We start from the raw sequence: 24,964 nt of genomic DNA, 5'->3' as shown, positions 1-24,964 counted from the left end.
TGAAATAGCTATGTTTCACTCAACACGATATATAAAAAACAACATTTCCATCCATTTTCGAATCTGGAGGAAGACTGTTATTTTCTCGAGAATCTAGATTACTCCATATGTGCATATCTATTTGTTTATTAAATAAATTATTCAAATGTAAAATATGACTTAAAAAATTTCTTCGACACACCCAAATGCAGTACCCTCTCCGGCGAGTGTAATAAATTGAATTGGCGACAGGTGGGCTCCAATCAAGTTTCAGAGACATCTCACGGATGATCAAAGGAAATTGCATGCACCTGAAATTAATTTGGAGTGTCATCACAAAAGGGGTGAACACTTATTGATGTAAAACATTTCAGCTTTTCATTTATAAAAAAATTTAAAAACATGTTTTCACTTTGTCATTATGGGTTATTTTATGTTGATTGGTGACAATTTTTTTTATAAGTTAATGCATTTTAAATTCAGGCTGTAACACAACAAAATGTGACAAAAGTCAAGGGATGTGAATACTTTTGAAGGAACTCCATTTGGAAGTTGCCCAAGGTGTCCGTAATAACTCGCTCACTCTTCACCAAAGACACCATATCTCACAACTCTTGTGTACATTTTCATCTCATTAAAATAAATTGGTGAGGCCATGGCTCCAACATATCACTTCATTCAAACAGGCATTTTCATGAAAATTCAACATCTTGTGGAAAATATTTTTCAATTGGAGGGATCTGTGTCCCTTTTTCATTTCTTAGTAAGTCTGAGTTCACAAGGATGCCCTACATTAAAGAGGGTTCACCATGATTGGGAAATATTTGATTGTCGCCAATCATGTGGCTTTCCCCACATGATGATGGCTTGATCGGGGTCACTGATAGTGATAGCTCGAAGTGGTGCTGTGTCAATCATCATCATCATCATCATACAATCATATGTATGCATACATGTGTGTATATATGTGTAGATCAGGTGCGGTCGTACTGATTGCGATCAAGTTCTGTCCACACCGATCTTGGTAGAGACGAGTTTATTGCCCACACCAGACATGTACATGGAGAGAGAGGCAAAGAATACACACGGTAGTCCGTCCAATCTCGCTCTGGCAAGCCCAGCGTTTAGCATCGTCTTATACACAATTTACTCTGCCCCTTGTGTGACCACCTGCTAACATGATTCACCCTGTTCCCATCATCAGCTTTTATTTGGAGGCTAAAGCCCAAAGCTATCTTCTTCCGTTCCCATTATCAATTTCATTTCTGGAACCAGAGCCTGGAGCTATTTTCTCCCTCTGGGCTCTGAAACTATTTCTCGTTGATTGACAGCAAGGCCTGTTCTTGCTATCGCAAAACTAGGGCAAATGAAAGATTAAGAGCTATGACATTCTGCCTTTGTTCTGTTCCTTGGATAGCAAAAACAGCTGTTAAACTCTATCTTTGCAGCATTTGATTAATGACAAGGTTTTCCCTTGGTACGACAAAGCAAGGATGTTTGGCAAGGGAATGCAAAGGCCAGCTGTTAGTTATGTCCAGCAATACTTGATTGATGACATGCCTTTGGTGTTCCTTTAAGCCCAGCAACAGCAGCTGGTAAGTCTATTTTGCAACACTGGAAAAGACAGGGCTTTTTGATTTTCTTTTAGACTGGCCAAGTTAAAAGGAAGTTTTAACCAAGAGTAGCCATTATGGCTTGGGACATATGCAGTATCTCCACATATATATGTGTCATTAATTATTATCTCCATTTGCTTGTTTCAGAAGTTGGGATGATGTTCTCCCAGATCTAAAAATATCCACCTCCTTTTTGGTAAAGGATCATGATTCATGAACCAAAGTGTGAAACTTCATTCTCATCACCACTTTCCAAGGGTTCTTTTCAAAATCTTCACTGAACCTCTGACAGCCTCCACTTGGAGCTCAATTGTCGTGATATACCCTGGAATGCTTTTTAAATACTCAATAAACTACTGAAGGTTTTCTTTTTCACCAATGTTGCCCTGACCATCAGTATTTGGACATTTGTGTGGGCGTTCTCCATTGTGAATCATCATGTGTCTTTTAAGGTGGGATGAACGAATAAAAGATTTTCCACAACTTGTGCATTTGTGTGGGCGTTCTCCATTGTGAATCATCATGTGCCTTTTAAGGTCGTTTGAACGAATAAAAGATTTTACACAACTTGTGCATTTGTATGGGCGTTCTCCATTGTGAATCATCATGTGCCTTTTTAGGTCGGATGAAAGAATAAAAGATTTTCCACAACTTGTACATTTGTACGGGCGTTCTCCATTGTGAATCCTCATGTGTGTTTTAAGGTTAAATGAACGAATAAAATATTTTCCACAACTTCTGCATTTGTATGGGTGTTCTCCATTGTGAATCATCATGTGTGATTTCAGGTGGGATGAACGAATAAAAGATTTTCCACAACTTATGCATTTGTGTGAGCGTTCTGCATTGTGAATCATCATGTGTGATTTCAGGTGGGATGAACAAATAAAAGATTTTCCACAGCTTGTGCATTTGTGTGGGTGTTCTCCATTGTGAATCCTCATGTGTATTTTAAGGTGAGATGAATAAATGAAGGATTTCCCACAAATTGTGCATTTGTGTGGGCGTTCTCCAGTATTAATTATCACGTGGGATTTTAGGGTGGACGACTGAGTGAACGATTTTCCATAAGTTTGTTCAGCTTTCTTTCCTTTGTGAGACTTGTGAAAATTATTCTCTGCAAACATTTCATTATTCGGTTTGTCTTGTTTGTAAAAAGTCCTCTTGCTCGTTTCAGTTGACAGCTCCTGCAGGTGTGTGTCTGAGCTGTTCCGACAAGTCGCTGCAGTCTCTCTTGGAGATTCAATGGCTCCACCTGTAAATGTAACATCACATTACCTGTAAAAAAAAATCAGATTCTGCACAATACTTGTAATATTATTCTGACAAACATTCCCAAACAAGTACAACTGTATTTGCACATGAATTTATTGTATTGCAGAAAAGTAAAAAAATATTCTTGATGTAAATATTCATTATTCTGTGTTCAAGTTTGGGTTATTCCCATGATATTCATAATTTAGGGTTAATTCATTCAATTATCAATGATGAGCCACGTGTTTGTTCCTGTAAATTGACAGCTTTAAAAATGTGGGTGAAACAAACTGCTTTTATTTATCTGACAATGCATTGAAAACAATACCCCAAGTCGTCTTCAAATACATCCTTCAACATTAATAAAAAGGTGATGTTAAAGATTGTTGAAAAAAAACAAAAAAATCTGGAACTGTCATGCTATCGACATTATATTATGTAATGTACTGTGGGAAACTGAATTGTTCATTGAAATTATAATGAGGTAAAATGCCAAAAGAATTTCATAAATATATGTTGGGAAAGCTGGTGAGGTGGCATTGTACACATTCCTTCGTTGTTGTAAAAGACGTTGTAAAACCTTTTCTATTGATTCGCTGGCCCAGATGGCCAGGGCAAGAAATCACATTCTCTTTCCACTCCTCACCCAGACAATCTGGAGCAAGCACCGATAAGAGACCGTTTCTCATCCTGTGTTTATGATTTTAACCTTATAAAGTTCCATCTGTGAATTTCCTTTGATGTATTAACCACGCCCTGGTGAGATCACATATCTATCTACAATTCCAGCAATGTGTGTGTGCGTGTGTGTGTGTGTGTGTGTGTGTGTGTGTGTGTGTGTGTGTGTGTGTCCGCTGTTTCTCGATAACCACTGGTCCGATCTAATTGAAACTTGCCAGATATATTGCTGGGGCCCTGTGGATGTGACTTTTCAAGGTTTGATATTAATCGGACAAGTGCTTCCCAAGTTATGGCCATTTATTTACCAACCAATGAAAGGACACATCGCTGCGTCGGCGTGGCTGCGTTGGCCGGTGCGCGGCGGGCCGCCGATGACGTCACGTGCCATGCCGGTAACGATGGGGATCGGTGCCTTAGTTACCATGGCGTAGGAGTGGCAATCGTCAATGGCAGCGAATGTCATGGCAAGCAAAGACAGGGACGTAAACTTAATTTTAAATTGGATTTTAATTAAATGTGTGTGTAAGTATCACAGGAGTTGTTACTTCAATGCAAGCGATAATTCGTGGAATGCATGTGAACATTCCGTACGGGCACACACCACTTCCGGATAGTGATGACAATGTATTCTAATAATTTCTCTATTTCTTATGCGCATTTATAGATAAACACAATGCCCCAATCCAGTCGTCGTTTACGAGAGCGAAGGAACGGCTTGTGTGGTTGCTTCTGGCTCGCGGATTGAAAGTTTTTTTTGTTTGTTTGTTTTTTTGGAGGGGTTTGCACGTACGGGCACGCACATACCGCCATGCAGGTATGGGTACGCAAGAGCGAAGGAACGGCCTGTTTCGTTGTTTGTGGCTCGTGGTTTGAAAGTTTTTTTTTTCCACATACGGCCATGCACGTATGGGCACGTAGTAGTATACTCAATGTACTCTTTGTAAAATTAACTTTTTGCTTACGACATCGCTCCAAGCTTAGCTTCCATGTGCACAAGCTTGCCTCTTATTTGTTAATGAACAAACAGCTTAAACTGAACTAAAAGCAGAGATGCCAACTTTTGGAAATCAGAATTAGGGAGGATTTTCAACCGACACCAAATAATGTGCGCAAAGCGCACATCTCGAGCGCGGAGTGCTCGACCCTTGCGGCGGGGTCCAGGGCCCGCCTTCGGGCCCTGGAAGCTCTGGGGTTCTAGACGCTCTCTCGTGCCCTCTGAGCCCTATTTTGGAGCATTTAACATGTTAAGAATTCCCACTTTTTGAACAAAAAAAGGGGAAAATTGTGCACTTTTTAATGTTACATGTATGTTAATATTAGTAAGTTAGGGGACAATCAAAGATTAACAAAAAGCACAAAAGAAGCAATATTTTTCTTACCTTACTGGCTGGTACTACTGCTGCTTGCTTTTTCCATGGCAGCTTTGCTGAGTGACAGCTGTGTGGCTCTTTTAGCCCTTCTGATTATGTCTTTGCTGTATTCTCTCTGGTAGCAAGGGGGTGCTATGAGCTAGTTTTTCAATTAAGAGAGCTTCCAGGGTTTTGACACTCAAATTGGGACGAAATTCAGAATGATTCTTCCGTACAAGACTGAGTGCCCGCTCACATGATGCGTTCGAATGAGCAATGACCAAGATTCCCTTCATCACTTTGCTCAAATTAGGATACTTCTTGGCACCAGTGCAGGGATCTGTGAGCTGTGAAATCCGATGCCACTGCTCATCCACTCTCACTGTCTCAGTAGCAATTGTAGCTATGGAGGCGTCTGCTTGGTAGTGAGCGAATTCACTCTCAAGACTGTCTATGTCACTATCACCGCCACTAAACAGACAGGGGAATTTCTTGATGAAAAACTCCACACAGTCAAACCCCACTTCTTGGTGTAGCTTAACATCCAGCACCTGAGCATGCTTGGCTAATTCATCATCTAGCGGCCAGGTTTTGAAGATATAATTGCAGGCTTTCACATAATATGAGCGAACTGCACTGAAGAAACCTTGGATGTCTGACTCACTCAGAGTGAAGGTGGATTTCTTGGAGACTCCTTTGTTCCCTTATATACAGTTTGGCATCGTTCCCAATCATGAGGTCCTCATCATTCTTCTGATGATTTCTGTCAGAGAAGGGTACATTTACCAGAGCAACCGATGACACCGATGGTTTCCAAAAACCGTACGAAGATATCTTTCAGAAGACCATTCAATTCTCCGTGCAGGAGATGAATACAGGGTCTCGCCTCTTTGGAGCAGAAGATTCCCTTCTCAAAAAGCTTGTTAGCATATCGAAGGAAGAAACAATAGAGTTTTGTTTGTGGAGACAAGAACATCCTGTTGACACGTTTTTCTCTAGATTCCTGCACAGTGTTTGAGGAAGATGCGCTTTTAGTTGTAGAACTCGTAGTACACTTAGCCGCAGGGCGATCACACTTGCGTTTACTGCCAGCAGAAGAGGTCAGACTCGTAGTACCAGATCCAATTTTACGTTTGAGGAGAGAGCTTGAGGTAGGTGCAGCCAAGGAAGAAGACCTCTGATTCGAAGGTTTTGCTGAGCTTCTATCAAGTGATTTGGCAAAAGCAGAACTTAACTTGGGTCCTTCTTTGCCTGTAGATGGGACTATCACAGTCTTTCTCGACTCTGAAGGGATCTGCTTTGTAGATGAACGTGATGAAGGGCCGGTGATGCTACCTGCTCTCAGCATTGGTTTTGGTGCTGTCCCTGCTGTCTTCTTCGCAGCAGATACTGCAGTGGTAGTGGTGAATGCTGCTCCACTAGTGCTTGATCCTGCAGTGCCAGTACTGGCAGTAGATACAGTGCCGTCCTTCTTGCTCGTTGTTAGAGTCTTGGCTACAGTTGGTTGCATTTTTCTTCGTACTTCTTCTTTGAAGAAGGCGAAGTGGCTCCCACTGTTCAATCAGCCTGTCTAGGCACTGACCAAGGGACAGCCACCTTGTTGCGACATGCTTCAGAATCTTGTGTGTCGGGGCATCACAGAGTTCTTGCAGTGCTTTCACTCCTTTGACGCGTTTACTACTTTTGTCCAAGTAGTAGTAAATATCGATGAGAAAGTCATCTAATTCAATGGGTAAGGCCTGAGCCGCGTTCTTGGCCGTATTGTGCATCATATGGCAAGGGCATCCCATGATGTAGCACTCTGGATTTTGTTTGTGGATATAAGCAGCGACTCCTTTGTGCTTGCCCACCATGACAGAGGCATTATCAGCACAAAAGGAAACACAACTTTCCCACGGAATTTTCCTGTCACTGAACTCATGATCAAGCAGTTTGAAAATGTTTTCTCCAGTGGAATCTTGTTTGCACGCAGGCAAACTTAGCAAACCTTGCTTCACAATCCCAGCACTGTTGTCATGGTACGAAATCAGGACAGGATATAGCTGGGCCTCACCACTGTCATTGCTACCGTCTGGAGCTAGGCTAAATGGAGCGAGTCTAGCAATATCGGCAATAGATGAAGCAGTAACATTTGACAACTCACCAATTACACTGGTCAACAACAAATTTGTTGTCTGCATTTTTTAAGCTGATTTAGGACGAATCTGATGCGCTGAATCCAAAACTCACATTAGTTTTGTTCAATCAGGTCAAGTTTTTGAGATATGGCCACATGTCGTTTTTTACATTTTTGTTCACATGTACGCATGTGTGGAGCATTTTAGAAGAAGTTGGTGGGGGTAAAATATCATGTCAAATAATTGTTTTAATTGGAAATAATATGACAAGAAGTATTCAGGTACGATAGTTCTGGGTGATTATGTCGAAAAGGGATCAGTTTGAAGTCATAAAACCTCAAAATCTTCCAAAAATTGGTGAGGCAAAGCATAAAGTTCGTGGATCAAAACTAAAGTTAATGGGGCAGATTTTGTAATAATGTGATACAAAAAAGTTGTATTTCTTGAAATAACGAACTCTGAAGAATGTACAATACCTACATGCGCCAATTTATGACATGCGCTTCTGCTCAAGCTTGGAGTGCCACAGTACGAACCCAAAGATTGGAGACTGTTCATTGACAGCAGCAAGCGATCACTGAAATGTGTTCTGCTACACAACGGCAACCATTTTGCCTCTGTACCCATCGCTCACTCGACTACACTGAAGGAGAAGTATGAAGCGGTGAAGTACGTGCTGGAGAAAATTGGTTATGATCAGCTTAAGTGGTTTATTTGTGTTGACCTGAAGATGGTGAACTTTTGTTGGGACAACAGTCTGGCTTCACCAAGTACCCATGTTTTCTGTGCATGTGGGATAGTAGGGACCGTGCTCAGCATTACACGAAGAAGGACTGGCCTGTGTGGGAGGAATTGGTGCCATGCAAAGAAAGGAACGTCATCAACGACCCTCTGGTGGACAGAGACAGAATACTCTTCCCACCGCTGCACATCAAGCTCGGCTTAATCAAGCAGTTCACCAAGGCTCTGGACAAAGATGGTGACTGCTTCACTTACTTGTGCCAGGCTTTTCCAGGATTGACCATGGAGAAGTTGAAAGCTGGCATCTTTGATGGTTCTCAGATCCGTCAGCTCATCAGAGATCCAGAGTTCAAAAACTCAATGAACGAAGTGGAACTGGAAGCGTGGAAGACATTTGTTTTGGTAGTGAAGAACTTTCTTGGCAACAATAAGGCCAGAAACTACGCAGAACTTGTCAACAACATGCTGACTGCTTTCAGAAACCTGGGCTGCAACATGAGCATCAAGATGCACTACCTATTTTCACATATGAACCGGTTTCCTGAGAACCTGGGTTCAATGAGTGACGAGCAGGGGAGAGATTCCATCAGGACATGAAGGAGATGGAGACCAGGTATCAGGGTCGCTGGGACGCAGTCATGATGGCTGACTACTGTTGGAATCTGAAGAGAGACCTCCCTGCCGCTGAACATTCCAGGAGTTCGAAGAAACGGAAGTTCAAGCCCTGAAGTTTGAACAGTGGTGACGCAACATGCAATTTACTTGTACTTACCTTTATCAATGCCCACCATTCAGATGACAGTAATCGATGTTTCTATCATGTAATCAATAAATGTTGTTGGCAAAACATTTTTTTTCTTAAAAACATGTTTAGGATGATATGTGTTGACAAAAATCAGCTGATAATGCCACAAAAATGTAATTGATTTTGTCACAAGATCTGATTTTTTCAAATAAACTTAGCACAAAAACCTGACCTGATGGAGAGAAACGGATGCCATTTCCTGATTCAGCAGTGCCAGAATACCCTAATTCACTTGTAGAAATCTAGACAACATTCAGAAAGTAAAAAATTGTTGACCAGTGTTCTTTTTTTCTTCTTTGTTCTTGTTTTTTTTTTTTTTTTTTTTTCTTGCTTTTTGTTCTTGTTTTTTTTTTTTTTTTTTTTTTTGTTCTTGCACATCTTGCACATCTTGCAAGTTTTTGTTCTTGCACATCCATACTTTGAAGCAACTTTTGAATCTGGAAACATCTTTTGAAATAGAGGTCCAGCATGATCTGAGACTGATATGGGCAAGTTATGTTCCACAATAAATCCACTAAAGAGAAGTTCCGCTCGGGTAACATCCTCTTCCTCGCTTGTCCCTTGTTTGGTGAAATAATTCAGAAGTGTACCGGTACTCGTGCTCGAAGATCTCTCCTTTGCAATGTCTGTGTGCCGTTTGTTTCCAACGTGCTTCCGAATATCATCGCGACCTCCGTGCTCAACTGAAATATCAACGCTGCATACTGTACAATACGCATGATGAATTCCTCTTTCAGACTTTCGAATACACGGGTATTGGAGACTGTATTCGGTCTTGTACTTCTGAGACCATTTCTTGGTCTTCGTAAGCTTCTTTTTCTGCCATTCCGTAATCAACATCGAGGGTTTGAAGCATCGGTAACTTCGAAGTCGATGTTCCACAGCTGCAGCGCGACTCGTAGAACTCTAGCGGCTGTTAAATTAAACACCGCACGGTGGTCGCGACCGCCGGGCTGGTACGGGGCCCAGCTGCATGCAGTGAGCGTATCGCATGCATATACACTGTGCATACATACCGCATGCACTGTATTGCACACATACCGCATGCACTGTATTGCACACATACCGCATGCACTAAATCTCAGTGCATGATCGCATAAGCGAGATCCAGACCCAATGTTTCGCTGCTCCTCATTTGAATTTGCAATTTTTTACGTACAATTTGGTAGCAGCGAACGTTATGGAGTTACCACATGCTATACGTAGCAGACGATGCTTTTCATTCAATTCTCATACTAGTACATTCTGATGAGTGAACAGTGCAAAAATATCAAAATTTCGGGAGGATAAGGATAGTGATCGTAAGGGCGGGAGTTTGGGTGAATTTTCGGAAGCCTCCCGATGAAATCGGGAGGGTTGGCATTGCTGTAAAAGTTCTTTCAGTCTCGAGGTGGCCAAAACTGCCTCGACAGTCCCACCCTTATACACCAACTTATTTAACATTAGCAAAGGTACCCGGCGTTGCTGGGAAAAGGGGGGCCCTCCTCCCACCCCAACCCCTCTGGACTCCCACCACACCCATTCCCCTACCTCCTCCCACCCCATCCCTCTCGACTCCCACTGCAACCGGTAAGTTATGAAATGTGAGAAAAATGAGTTTAACACCACGAGAAAGGTGTATTATGTAATTCTTCTACGTAATTTATTATTTCCTGCGAATCTATGTAATTATTCTATGTATTATGTTATATTTCATTCAATCCCCTGTAAAATTCTGCAATTGAATTGAATTGAATTTGTAATTCTTCTATTTCGAAATCCGTTCTCTTTTTGTCTCTTTGTCCATCTTTCTTGAGATATACATACCATCATCGCTTTGTTGAAAGGGATATTTAAGGTGGGAGGGGAAGAATGAGGGAGGGAAAGGAAGAGAGAGGGTGGGAAAGGAAGAGAGAGGGAGACAAAAGGAAGAGAGAGGGAGGGAAAGGAAGAGAGAGAAGGGAAGAGAACAGAAGAGAGTTATGCTTCATGAACAAAAAACACACACACACAACAATTTTTGCCGAAACAACGCATAAATCAAGACAATGACCAAATACCAAGATTGCAAAAATGAAGTGAAAATATCCTGGAAGTTGAAGAGATCCAAAATTGTTTGTCAATTTGTTGCCATTTTTTTCTGTCACCCCCACTCTTCTACGAGACAAGTTCATATGTAAACATGTAAAATAAATCAACAAAAAGAGTCCAATTAAAGCCCAATTCGAATTGACGATTGGTCAAATTTAGGATAACAGGATAAAATAAGGTACATTATTGTTGTCTATTTTATTTCACCGAATGATGAAAGGGACAATGGATGTTTGAGAAGTTGATCTACTATCATGGTTATTTCTTAAAGCAATGCAATTAAACTTTGGGTTTTTCTTTGTTCTTCCTCTACCGAGTACATGATCAAAATGTCTGAAACAACATGTAGAGGCATTGCCAGAAACCTTCATGGAGATGTCTCTTGAAGAAAGAAGATTCAGATCATTGGGTTCTCGTGTATCCAGACTGAAATTGTCAGGTCAGGTCAGATTAGATCTGTGACTTGCGATAGGTATCATGTAAATCTGCACGAACCTGTTCCATGGTCAGGTTGTCGGTGACTAAACCGTATCCCCCATCTCGTTTCTTGGTGAGGAGGGTGTATGATATGGACACCCAGCAGGATGAAAAACAAAACCTGTCAAAGGGTGGAGGAGCTCCTTACGAGCCAATGGCCATCCATATCTCGTGCTCAACTGTGTCTGTGGACGTTCTACTGCAGTTGGGTAATCTTTATATGAGGAGGTTGGTGGCAGGATTTGCACTCTGACCACCGTAAAAACCATTCAATCCACAAAACATACTAAAAGCATTAAAAAAACATCTGAAACCCCACTCTGTGGGAGTACTTCCTGTGCAGCTGCCCTTCACAGGGCATGTCACCAGATGACAGAATTGGTGCAAAGCCTTTGGGTCCCCCAGTCTTTGATGATGGTCAGATTGCGGCTGTGTCTGTCGGGGTGGTGCTGAGGTGTCGTCCACCAGACGGAGGACTCCTTGGGTTAACCTGTGGCTCTTCGGGTGGGTGCCTGGAATGTCCGATCCCTAAGAGGATGATCACCTGTCTCTGTTATCATCTGAGCTCAAGCGTTTGGACATTGGTATTGCAGCACTCTGAGGTTCAGAGACAGGATTGCAGCAAGATCATGGTGGATGGCTACACCTACTATTGGTCTGGTCACTCTGATGGTTACCATGCCCAAGGAGTTGCTGTAGCTGTGTCCAATAAGCTGACACCAATGATAATTGAGGTAACACCGGTCAACGAGAGTATTATGAGACCAAGGATTCATCACTCCTTGGGTGTCATTTCCCTGGTCTCTGGATATGCTGCGACTGAGGAGAGTGATCTCACCGTGAAGGACGCATTCCATGCCACGCTCGGGTCTGTGGTTGATCAGTGCCCCAGGCGAGATACACTTCTAGTCTTGGGGGATTTCAATACATAGAATGGAACTGATAGGGATGGTTATGAGACATCAGTTGGTCCCCATGGGTTTGGAATTGCGAACCAGAATCGCACCAAGTTCCTTGACTTTGAAACAAGTCATGGACTTAGGGTAGGAGGCTGGTTCATGGTTTCAGCACCCATAGGCTAATTGCTGGACTTGATATTCCAACGCTAGTAGTGTGGCAAAGGAGACTGACCATGTGCTCGTTGATGGTTGCTGGAGGATGATCCAGAACTGCAGTGTCTACCGGGGTGCTCAGTTCCTCAATACTGACCACAGGCTTGTTGTAGCAACTATGAAGTTGCAGATTAAATCGAGGAGAATGGTACCATCCCAGCCAAGGCTCGATGTTGGCAAGCTCAAGGATGAGAAGGTAGTCGAGGAGTTTGCGAACAGGCTGAGTGGGGATTTGGGGGGTCTGCATGCGTTGGCGGATCCTGAAGAGTTGTGGAGTGCCTTCAAGCCCACCATCTTTGATGTTGCCGGTAGATGTCGTGGAACTGATCAAAGGGCAAAAAAGAATTTTGACTCTCAAGGGACACTGGATACCATTGACCAGAGTCACAGGGCCAGGCTGAATGGCAAAGCTGAGCTGTTCAGGGAGCTAAGGCGTAAAACTACACGTGCACTTTGGGTGGACAAGGAGGCCTATGTGTGATGAATCTGTGAGGGGGTAGAGCATCACCTGTGGTCAAGTGATTCTCATCCTACTTACAGGGCAATTTGCACATTGCGTTCCTATAAGCCCATCCCTCGGTGTACTGCAGTTAGAGCAGAGGGTGGTGAGCTCTTGACAGAGGAGTCCAAAGTGAAGGCCCGCTGGGCCAGTTACTTTCAGCGGCTGTACCAGGCTGATCCACCAACTGTCAAGTTGAATGTCAGGGGTGTTACTATCCCTATTGCTGACCCTCCAGTCAACTGTGGTCCAGCTTCGTTTGGGGAATCACAGAGTGGTGAACCGGTTGAAATGGGATAAAGCTCCTGAGATCTATGGTATCCCAGGCTCGTGAAGGCTAGTGAAAATGTATGGGCGTTCTATCCCTAACGTCTCAAGGATAGTGAAAATGCTGTACCCGTGTCGTTGCATGCAGTTCTGTGCTCTGCCTGGAACACAGGCATCATTCCAATTGAGTGGAAGAGGGGCCTTGTCCCTCTCTGGAAAGGGAAGGGTGATCGCCAAGACCGCAACAGCTCCCGAGGAGTGACGCTGCTCTCAGTGCCGGACAACGTCTTTGCCCGGATAATTCTTGATCAGGTTCACCACCAACTGCTTGAGCACCACTGTCCAGTGCAGTCAGGTTTTACACCAAAGAGGTCAACGATTGATGGTATCCGTGCTCTTGGGGGTCCTCACCAAACGCATATGAGAGTTTTGGCAGGGGCTGCTTGCACCCTATGTTGATCTCTGTAAAGTGGTTGAAATCAGTGAATCAGGATGACCTCTGGAGGATTCTTGGTCTTCATGGGGTGCCACCAAAACTGATCAATCTGATGTCTGAACGAAACTCTGGGACTGAGAGTGCTGTGAGATGTGGGAATACCATCTCTGACTTATTTCCAGTTGTTGCTGGAGTTCGTCAGGGGGTGTGTACTGGCCCCAACAATTTTCAGCACTTGTATGGACTGGATTCTGGGGAGGATGTCGGAGAGATCAAGTTGCGGTGCATTGTTTGGGAATGTCAAGATCTCTGACCTTGATTTCGCAGATGATGCAGTCATCTTTGTGGAGACACAAGATATCCTTTTGGGGCACTCGAGGTGCTGAATGGAGTCATGAGTCATTGTGAGTTATCAAGAAAATACCCACAGAACATGTTATACCTTGATGAACCAGAATACAAGTCTTACCAAGAAGACTCACAAATTTCAGAAATTTTGAAAAATGGAGATTTCCTTGATGATCCACAGTTATACTATGTGAGATCTATAACCGAAACCCATAAAAATTGGAAAAATGGAGTTTTCCTTGATGATCCACATTCTTTTTTGATTTGTCCAAATCTTGGGGAGAAGGTATATCATCCGTATTATCACTAAGAATACAAGTTATCGGTTTTGATTTCTTTTTATGTCTCTGTGTATCACAAAATAGTTGTATCATATCTTCAATGTTGTAATCATTTAGTTTGTTTTGAAGTTTAAATAAACCGATTATATCTTCTTTTTGAAGACCAGCATTAAAACCTTGTGAGAGTAGTTGATACTCAGGTTGAAAACTCGACTTTGTGAAAATTAGTAAATTATCATAATGTAAAAGTTGGGAGTAAGGAGGATCTTTAAAAGTAAGCAGGTTTTTCCCACATCCGCTTGAACCAACTATGAGACATCTTAATGAAATTGGAAGATTTTTATGGTTGTTAAATTTTATCTTATTTTCCCAAATGGGTAAAAAATCATTCATTTATATATTTGGAAAACAGGTTATTTAATTTATTATTGGCTTCATTAGAAACTCTATAATTTAACATAAGTTCGGGTTTAATTTTAAGATAATCCATTATTTTATTTATATAATATCTTGTGATCATATTTCCCTGAAAATGACAATCGTGAATAATATCCAACAATCCTTTGAACATTTCTCGAATACATTCAGTTTCTTCCCTTGTAAGGAAAGGTGTGTTATTACCCTCATACTTTACATTCACTTCTCGAATCAATCTTGTAAAGTAATTCATTTTTGGTGTAAATCTAAAATAATTATTTTCCTTTTTATATTTGTTATTATCATTAATTAGAAGTTAATCACAGAATATGCATTGTTTATAGGCTTTTGACTGTGTGTTTAATCCCACTCTATCACATGCAGAACAATTCTCAAATTCGTCATATGGAGAATCAGGGAATTCAAGAGGCTCAAAATCTATCATATTTATAAAGTAAAACTTTACTTCAACTAAAATTCATATTCGGTATCATCTTCGGTACTTTCGCAGTCATCTATAAAACTACTTTCATAACTATCGTTTGAACACAAACTCTCAGTATCATTACTGTCATTTGACCACAAACTCTCGGTATCTTAATCACTCTCATAATCTTCAAAATCTTCAGTTCAATAATGACTCATATTTAATTAGTAGAAAAAAAACATTACCATCGATATTGATGTACTTTTTTCATTAACATTCGACTATATTTTTATATTATAGGTAATTTGAAAATGATCGTTAACTACTATTGAACGAAATGTCATTTCACCTGGTATATTAACATCCTTTATTTCATCAGGATTTACATCTTTAGGGTTGTTGAAAAAAATACAAATTTGTTCTTGCACATTACAGATGGTCTTATCTTTTCTTTCTAAAGCTTCATCCATAAGGTTTTTATTTTTTGATACTTTTTCTTGTTTCATTGTTTTTTCTAGTTTGGAATATATTACCAGAAGGAGAGGAGAAACTTTTGTAAGAAATACTTTAATTAATGTTCTTCCAGAAATACGAAAAGCCCTTCCACTGAAGGAAATTGAAGAACTCATATTATTCACCATAATCGTTTTTATCGAATAGTGTTATATTTATCTTTGTTCAATTTTACATCCTTGACATATTTCTCAGTATCTTTTACAAATGAAGAGATTGATTGAAACTTGTCTTTTGTGTCTTGATACATTGTATTTATAAAGTAAAAAAGGTGGAGGATAAAATGGTTTTAAGCGCAGATTCACCTACAAATTAAACGAAATTTTAATCAAGAACATTTTATTTTAAGCAAAGTTTTATCATATAAATATGATGAATACAACATACTGCAATATTTGTAATCATGAATATAAATATTACAAATAACATCTTCAAACCAACAAACACACATTCAATCTTTTCAGACAAATATCTCCCCTTGACGAAGAAACAAAACATTGTGATAGATGTGATAATGATATTCTTTAAAAAAAAATTGTAATAAACACCTTCAATCACGCAAATACAAGAACAATGAAGAAAGGGAAGCTAAAGTATCCATTGAAAATACTGATGGGGCATTTCAAGGGCATATAAAAATAAGATTGTTTCGTTTTCAAGACCCTGGACCATCTTCAATCATGGAAGCTGTTGATATGGTTAAACAAAGATTGAAACTACAATTAAAAACACATTAAGGGAAATGAAAACTTTAAAGTTTAAAATGGGAGTAAAATTGAAAATGGTAAGACAAGAAGATGAAACTACTCCCTGTATGAGAACAACCCCTCACTTTATCTCATCATTTCAAGATGTGATGTTTACAATGAACTCCAGAGACAAGAACAAGATGTTGATAACACTGTAGTCGGTAGTGGATTTGCGATTACAAAAATAATCTTTTTAGATATACACATCTTAAAATCAGATCCTCTTCAAGCTTCTTCTTATATTGATTCACCAAAAGAGATAAAACTTAAGAAAGTGGTTGTTAATATTCAAAACAAAGATAATAAATGTTTTCTGTGGTCTGTTCTTGCTCACTTACATCCTCCACAATGGAATCCTGAAACAGTTGAACATTATAAGAAATACAAGAATACATTAAAGTTTCCAATGCCATTGAGAGATATTCCTAATTTTGAGAAAATTAATAATCTATCTGTTAATGTATATGGATTAACGGATACAAACAAAGTTCAGATATTAAAAAATTCAAACAACTATAAAAATGATGAAACACACATTGACATTCTCTACTTTACTTCAAAGGAAAAATCACATTATGCTTTCATCAAAAATTTCTCAAGATTAACCAAATCACAACTATATACGAGAAAATGTAAAACGTATCCTTGTAAGAGATATCTCAACTCCTTTCACACAAAAGAACGATTAAATCAACATTCAAAATATTGTAGTAATCAAAAATCAACCATAATCAATTTACGAAAAGCAGGTTCAAACATATCATTCAAAGATTTTAACAAATCTATAAAACATCCTTTTGTGATATATGCTGATTTTGAAAGGATACTTGAAAAGATAGATACTGCTTCTCCAAATCCAAATAAATCATCCACAAATAAATATCAAAAACATACTCCTTGTGGTTTCTGTTATTATATCAAATCAGCTGTTGGTGATGAATACAAGTTTGAACTTTATAGAGAAGATGCCTTAGAGGAGTTTGTAAGACGATTGGAAAAAGACTGTGTGAGACTAAGAGAAATAATGGTGAAAACCTATAAACCAATGTCATTAACAAAGGGAGGGAAAAAGGAATTTAGAAAGAACAGTATCTGTCATATTTGTGAGGAGAAAATTGAGGGAGAGGCCAAGGTTAGGGATCACTATCATCTTACTGGTAAATATAGAGGTCCAGCTCATTCCCATTGTAATCTTAATTACAAGCCTCCAAATTTTATTCCTGTCTTTCTTCACAACAACGCTCACTATGACACACATCTATTTATAAATGAACTTTCAAAGACATTTGCAGATATTTCTGCCATTCCTAACACAGATAAAAAATGCATCTCATTCACAAAAACAATTCATCCATCCCCCATAACCCATATCAGATTTCTTGACACATACAAGTTTATGTCAAGTCCATTATCTAACTTAGTATCAAATATTAAAAACTTCCCGAGTCTTGCATCATATTTCTCAAATCAAGAAGAGATTGATCTCTTATCACAAAAGGGAATATATCCGTATGACTATATGGATTCATTTGAGAAGTTTACAAAACACAACTTCCTTCAAGGGAAAGTCTCCATGGAAAGTTAAATAAAACTCATATTTCCGATAGAGATTATACACAAGCTAAAAAGGTTTGGGAGAAGTTTAATATAAAGAATCTTGGAGAATATCATGATTTGTATCTTAAAACTGATGTATTGTTATTGGTTGATGTGTTTGAAACTTTTAGTACAGTCTGTCATAATAAAAATTCTTATGGATTAGACCCCATTCACTATTACACAGCCCCGGGCTTGTCTTGGAGTTCTATGTTAAAAATGACAAAACAAAATTTGGAATTAATCAGTGATATAGATATGCTTTTAATGATAGAGAAGGCTAAAAGAGGAGGAATATCTCAAGTATGTTCCAAGAGATATGCTAAAGCAAATAACAAATATCTTCCTGATTATAATAAGAATGAGGACAACTCTTACCTGATGTATTATGATGCTAACAATTTGTATGGGTGGGCTATGTCTCAATATTTACCTTCTGGAAAACTTAAGTGGATTAAACAAAAACATTATGAAAAAGTTTTACTTGACATTGTAATCTCCTCTCAAAAAGAATTGGATGAAGCTAAAGTTGGATATTATTTTGAGGTTGATTTAAAATATCCAGAAGAACTTCATAACAAACATAAAGACCTACCTTATGCCCCTGATGAAGAAAGTCCAAGAAAAGAATGGTTAAGTGATTACCAACAGTCATTTCATATCAAAGGTAAATCTCCAGAAAAACTACTTACATTAAATGATGAAGAAAGTTATGTTTTACATCAAAGGAACTTGAGACAATATTTATCTGCTGGGTTGAGAGTGAGAAAAATTCATCGAATTTTGAAATTTAAACAAAGTCATTGGTTAAAGAAATATATGGATTTTAACACAAAAAGGAGAACAGAAGCAAAAACAGATTTTGAGAAGGACTTTTATAAATTAATGAATAATGCTGTATTTGGAAAGACTACGGAAAATGTTAGGAATCGACAAAACATAAGAATTTCTACAACTTGGAAATAGGCTTCAAAGTTAATTAATAGACCAAGTTTTGAACGAGCGCAGGTGTTTTCAGAGAACTTTTGTGCTATTCATTTGAAAAAAAGAGGAGTATTGAAATGGATAAACCTATTTATTTTGGAACATCAATTCTTGACTTGTCAAAGTCATTAATGTATGACTATTACTATAATAATTTAAAGTTAAAGTATAAGGATAATGTGTTATTGTTATTTATGGATACAGATCGTTTATATTAGAAATGAAGACAAGTGATGTATATGAGGATATGATTGATACAAGTAATTATAAGTCTGATAGTATGTTGTTTTCATTAAAGAATAAAAAGGTTATTGGTAAGTTTAAGGATGAGTTGGGTGGAAAGGTCATGAGTGAATTTGTGGGTTTGAGATCAAAGTCTTATGCTTTTACGTATATTGATAATAATAACTTTGAAAGGTGTGATAAGAAGCTAAAGGGAGTAAAGAAAAATATAATCAAGGAAACAATAAACTTTCAACATTATTACAACTGTTTAACCTTAAAGAAGGAAGAATACAGAAAAATGAATACAATAAGAAGTTATAAACATCAATTATATACAGAAGAGATAAATAAGAAAGCATTAGGAGCTTTTGATGATAAAAGATATATTTCAGAGAATGGAATCAAGAGTGTCCCTTATGGTTATAAGTATAAGTGTTAAGGGGCGTCTTTTTACTGATTTATAAATGATAGAACCAAGCAATAACCAAACCAATGAGTGGAGATGTAATCAGCCTTGGTATTTAAATGGGAAACATAAAGAATGTGAAAAATATCAAATAAGTCTTATTGAAGAAATAACCGGGGTAAAGGTAGATAAAACAAATAAGTGGATAAATTTAATTACAAATAAGTTGGAGGATGTAAAGGAAAAATTAATATCCTTGAATGGACTGAAAACTTTGATGGTTATCAATTGAACAATGAAATGACCATTTTTACAGCCATTTTTCCCTGCTGTGCAGGGGTTAGGCTTTTTCTTGAGGCAATGTTTTTTTATGGCCGGATGCCCTTCCTGACGCCAACCCTGGTCGCCTCTTACGACACACAGGGATATGGTACACCTATTCTAACCGGGGCATATACCAGGACCAGTACACTGGTACTCACTTCGCCGACCTCAGATGGATGACAGGCTGAGTCAACCCCCTGGTGTTAATTCAGTAGCCAACGGGGTTTGAACTCAGGATCCTGGGATCCCAAGCCACCACCCTAACCACTAAGCCAACACCAGGCTATTATCAATTGAACAATGGAAAAACAATTTACGACAATCTCAAAATGATATGTGGATCAGGAGGTAATGAAACATGAACATTGAGAGAAGTTTATCATTTTATTTATGCTCAACAAAGACACATAAACCAAGAACTAAGTTCTAAAATAATATTTGTCAATATACTCGATGGTGATGAATGTAATCGGAAAATTAATTTATTACCTCGAATAGAACATGGACAAATATCTATTGGATCACTCTTTGAGTGGAGTGAAAATATAAAAGGAAATCGGTAAGTAATGGGGCAGAGATCGATCTCTTCTTTTGACCCTATGGACCGAGAATCAGAGAGGGTGGGGGGGGGGGGAACAGTGTGAAACAGAGACATGAGGAGATATGTGGAAGGGAAAGGGATGGAGTGGGGAACGCAGGTTAAAATGATGGATATGACAGGGACTTTGAAGAAAGGGGGGGGGGGTGAAAATCATTCTCCTATTTGGGGTTTTTGGACCTTGAGACAGTTTCAATTTAACATGAGCTTGTATGGGAGAGGGAGAAAATCATTCTCCTGTTTTGGGGTTTTTAGGGATTGTCAGAGAGTTCCCCCTATGCATTTCTATGGGGGGGGGAGGAATTAGTCTCCTGTTTGGGGTTTTTCCAGGGTTAATTCAAAGAGTTTTCCCCCTTTACCCCATTCATTTGCATGGACGCCTTAGAAGCCCCATTTATCATCTACTCAGGTGAGAGATGTCATTTGGGCTTTTAACACAAGTGAATTGTAATGGACTCGGACTCCCAAACAACAGCATCAGAGCACCGGAGACCAATTGTCTCCCAAGACACGGAGCAGAGGCGAATATGCATGCCTGAACAATCTATCATCATGCTACGGTTTTACGAACTCCACACCATGTGGCCGTTTCAGCGTGTGCAGTTGACCTCAGGAGAGAATTGTCGGTCACTGGAGGATAGACCCATGGCTCAAAATACAGAGTAACTCATTTAAAAGTTCAGATTCAGACTGGGTCATGCAAACCTGAACACGCTGCTTCTGCTCTCCCAACTCAGGCTCCATCCATTGGGACCTTACTCTGTACAGAGTGTTGGTGCTGCCTTAGCAGTCTTCTTGGCTATTGGGCACAACTCTGGACAGGTCGCCACTCTGACGAATGATACCAGCAAGCTGGTACTCATTTTGCCAACTTCAGAAGGATGACAGGCTGTCAACCCCACCTGGTATCAATTCAACAGCTAAGCAGGATTTGAAATCAGGACCCAAGGATCCCAAACCCACCACACCAGCCATGAAGCCAACACAAGGAAATAACTCAGGATGGAGGTCCTCAATGTCACACAAGAGATCATGGCCATCTCTCAAGACATATCTCGAGCTTCGTACCCAGCCTGGCACACCACATTGCTCTTCAAACTCTCTGCCTATGGAATCCAAGGCCACCTCAATACAGAGATTACTGACTTCCTCTAGTCTCGTAGCAAACACGTGCCTCCCAACAGAATCCTTTAACTCCTCGCTCTGTCAAGGCTGGAGTGCCCCAAGGCAGTGTGTTGGGCCCAGTCCTATTCTTCACCAACATTCTCTCTGACTCTCCAGAAAATCCTCATTATCTGTTTGCTGATGACTTCAACCTCTCCCGTGGCATCTTTCAGAGAGAAAAGTAGCAGCCTCTTCCCTCTCTTCAGATATTGATGGAATCACAAGCTGCTAAAAGATGTTGAACATGTCCTTCAATTCTGGCAAATCTCCCTTGGAAAAAGGGATTGCATTCCAAAACAATCCCTTTTTCTGGTCATTCTGATTTTTTCCCTTCTCCCTCACCTCTTTACATTTGTTCGGTGGTTGCTTTGATACTTTTCCGTTTCATCCCGGCTTTCAACTTCCTCTTGTTGTGGTGTTTCATTCAACTTGTGTGTATCTTGTTCACACCGATGTGTCCTTCTATTCTGCTGTTGTTGTTTTCCCCTTTCCATTCTGCTCTTGGTATTTCACGAGCCTCTATCATGTGTGTACAAAAATAATAAACATTTAAAACTAAATCAATACAGATCCCATCAAAAGTGAAGAGCATATAACTCACCATTCAGCTGGTCACTTTCCTCCTCTTCCAGACCAAAGGAGTACACATCCTCAATTTTTATCTGTAGAATGTCAGGAAATCCTTCCAGCTCTTCAACCTTCATTTCACACCCGAGCACAGTCGGCTGTTCCGATTCCGGCTGCACACGACAGGAATCCCTCAATCAGCCAATGAGAGAGTACAGTACATGGTGGGTGAACCTTAAAAGAGGCAGTAAACATACCACTCTTCCTGATGTTTGCTCCACCATGAGTACCTTGATCCCACACAGTACCTACATGTAAACTCCCTCTGTACTTGAGACCTTATCCTTTGTCTAAATCAGTTACAGCATCTCACACAAATGCGCACCTTGAATACTGTCATTGTATTCCATGTTGATGTAAATTTTGGTTTGGCTACATATAAAATGTACAAATGTTTTGATATTGATATAAAATCTGAGCCTGTTCAGCAGTTTTGGAACGAGATGGTATTCATAGAATATCTTCCCAGCACAGTTAACGGTTTTGGAGATATAGAGGTGCAATGTTTTTTGTTTTTTTCCAAGACGACGCCTGTACCACATGACCTATGACATCATGATTATCATTAAAATATTTTACAGGAGGAGGCGCTCCAATGGTGAAAATTGTGTTAATCAGACCAACAGTTGCCAAGAAAAATGAATTTTTAAAATGTAGACACACGCCTCACGTACGCAACCAAATGCCAAACCTGCTTTTCGTTTGGCAAGCGCAGGGAAATGTAGACATTCTATGGTGAGAAGGCCTCACATACAAGGACAGAGGATGTGTTCATACAAATCGATATTGTTGTGAATGTATATGTATCACGTGATGAAAGGGTGTGGGGGAACTTTTCTCCTCTTGCTTCACGAGACAAGATTATTACATCAGGGGGTGAGGTTGGTAGATGAAGAAGGTTAAGTGTAATAATAACTACGTTTAATGGACACAAATGTCACAAGAATGAGAATAAAATGTTTAAAACGGTTTATGTTAATACAAATCGATACTGTTGAGTAAATCCACACGACGATTTATTGTACGATGAACAAAACACCCCCCATTCGTAAATGGACGAACCCACCTGTCCCACGGTGGAACATTGTGGTTTTTTTTTTTAATCAAAAGTCCGTTGGAGCAGATGAAGATGAAAGGTAATTACTGAACGGGGATGAAAGGGGAAAGATCGTTCAACAGAAGGTGGAAATGATTTTTAAAAAATCACTAAAGATTCACTTTGTTTTCATCACACGGAAATAGGGACAGAAATTACATCGATGGGAACTTACGAACCCTGGGGATGGGGGAGGGGTGGGGTGTGAGGATGTGAGGGTAATAAAGTAGATCCACCCTTTACCTTCTCACACGATTCGTCCCCCTGGCGAGTTTGGTTAAGATTTGATAATTAACTACCGAACACATCGACCACAGACACACAAACACTAAATTGCGTAGTTTAAATAACGACAGGGCCTCAACTGTTCTACCATTGTGTTGCATGAGGTCCACAAATGACTGAAGCCGTCATTGGTCACGTGATGATCCGAAAAAAAAACATAAACATCGTGGGTCACGTCACGTGGTTACCCTAATCGCCGGTATCGAGTTAACAAACATGTTATAATCACTAATTTATTGCTACTCACGAGGTTTAAGAACAAGAAATCTTCACCACACTTCCTCCCCTCACAACTCTCTTCAAGAAATGTTTCTTTTCCTGTTTGTGTCTCAAAAACACCGGTCGACGCTTGATGCACACACAACTCTTCCTCTTCCTCTTCTGTTTCCTGTTTTACGTAACATCTCTCCAATCCCTCTCGATCATTATCTCATCCCCACTAACCTGAATTACCAGAGCATTTCTTCCACTTGAGAATCTTATTAAAAATCATTCCACACAAAAAATATCTAACGGTGAAAAACCAAGGAAAAAGAAAGTCCGACAAGTCAAGCTGAAAGATACACCCCCGGTAGTATTTTGAGAGTTTAACGGCACAGACGACAACCTGACGTCGTCGTCGTCGTCATCGTGTTCGAATTGCCGCAATTTAATTTAATATCGCTCGCTCTTTGTAGGAAGATTGAGAATATCCTGAAATTTGTGGGCTTCCTCCTGACACCGTGTCTCATTGACTGCAACGATATCGTCCTTGCTTTCTCATTAAACCTCAAGCACTTCCAACACATTGTGATATAATTTCCAGCAAATACAAGCCATCGTCTTGCTTACGGGTCAATAAAGTGTGGTAGGGGAGAGAGAGAGAGACGAGACGAGACGAGACGAGACGAGACGAGACGAGACGAGACGAGACGAGACGAGACGAGACGAGACGAGACGAGACGAGACGAGACGAGACGAGACGAGGAAGAGAGGATGAGATGGGGGAATTAGGGGGAGTGTGGATCCGTGAATCGTGACCCCTTAACGAAATGAAGGTGGATTCTTGATCCCACCCCCTTGGAGGACTCCATTCCACATTCTGAAACACACATGTTATGTAGATACCAATCAACGACACGTACACACGCACTGAGACCTGGGAGGGCTCCTTTCCACTTTATATAACCCATATATGGTGATACCAACCAAACACACATAAACACTGTGATGTATCAGTCGTTGATGCTAATACATGCTTACATGGGTGCATGGCAGGGCCGGATTAAGGTCTTCGTAGGCCAAGGCCCTTGAGATTTCGTGGGCCAAATTCAAGAGTGACCAAAACGACGATTTTGAACATGAAATTTAATTGGAACAGACTGCGGCAAATGGCGATTTGTCCGACTTTCAAATATACAAGTGCCTGTAAAATCCAATTCGGCTTCGAAATTGAGAAACGAACGAGACAGAAAACAAATTCGGAGGAATGAATGTATATTCAATTTCCACCCTGCTGAAACACCTTCTTTTGTGCCTTTT

At 40.0% G+C, this 24,964-nt stretch overlaps 1 protein-coding gene across 3 annotated transcripts; it reads right to left on the bottom strand.

Moving 5' to 3' along the window:
• Positions 1-843: 843 nt before the first annotated feature.
• Positions 844-24,075, bottom strand: LOC147009364 (uncharacterized). 3 transcript variants are annotated; one of them, XM_085862123.1, is made up of 3 exons: positions 23,806-24,075; positions 22,037-22,175; positions 844-2,850 (listed from the first exon to the last, which is right to left on the bottom strand). In XM_085862123.1, exons 1-3 carry the CDS (start codon positions 23,845-23,847, stop codon positions 1,949-1,951), a joined length of 1,083 nt encoding a protein of 360 aa, XP_085718249.1. In that variant the 5' UTR covers positions 23,848-24,075; the 3' UTR covers positions 844-1,948. The 3 variants fall into 3 exon arrangements, 2 of the variants coding, with proteins under 2 accessions (XP_085718249.1, XP_085718250.1); XM_085862124.1 differs by lacking the exon at positions 23,806-24,075 and adding an exon at positions 23,402-23,626 and having other exon boundaries at positions 845-2,850; XR_015052853.1 differs by lacking the exon at positions 844-2,850 and adding an exon at positions 15,817-16,494 and having other exon boundaries at positions 23,691-24,064.
• Positions 24,076-24,964: the final 889 nt, after the last annotated feature.

The sequence above is a fragment of the Eptatretus burgeri genome, chromosome 17 (assembly GCF_056783735.1).
Source record: "Eptatretus burgeri isolate ZD-2024b chromosome 17, Ebu_testis_v1, whole genome shotgun sequence".
NCBI classification, from domain to species: Eukaryota; Metazoa; Chordata; class Myxini; order Myxiniformes; family Myxinidae; genus Eptatretus; species Eptatretus burgeri.
The sequence above is the reverse complement of the archived record's forward strand: the minus strand, read 5'-3'. Positions and strand labels throughout refer to the sequence as shown.

Excerpts from the sequence above, each read along its gene's own strand:
- LOC147009364 (XM_085862123.1), bottom strand. The coding sequence starts at position 23,847 with ATGTTACGTAAAACAGGAAACAGAAGAGGAAGAGGAAGAGTT. Across the intron at positions 22,176-23,805 it reads GAAGAGGAAGAGGAAGAGTT|CCGGAATCGGAACAGCCGAC; the intron begins GTGTGTGCATCA and ends TGTCGTGTGCAG. Across the intron at positions 2,851-22,036 it reads GGAAAGTGACCAGCTGAATG|GTGGAGCCATTGAATCTCCA; the intron begins GTGAGTTATATG and ends TTACATTTACAG.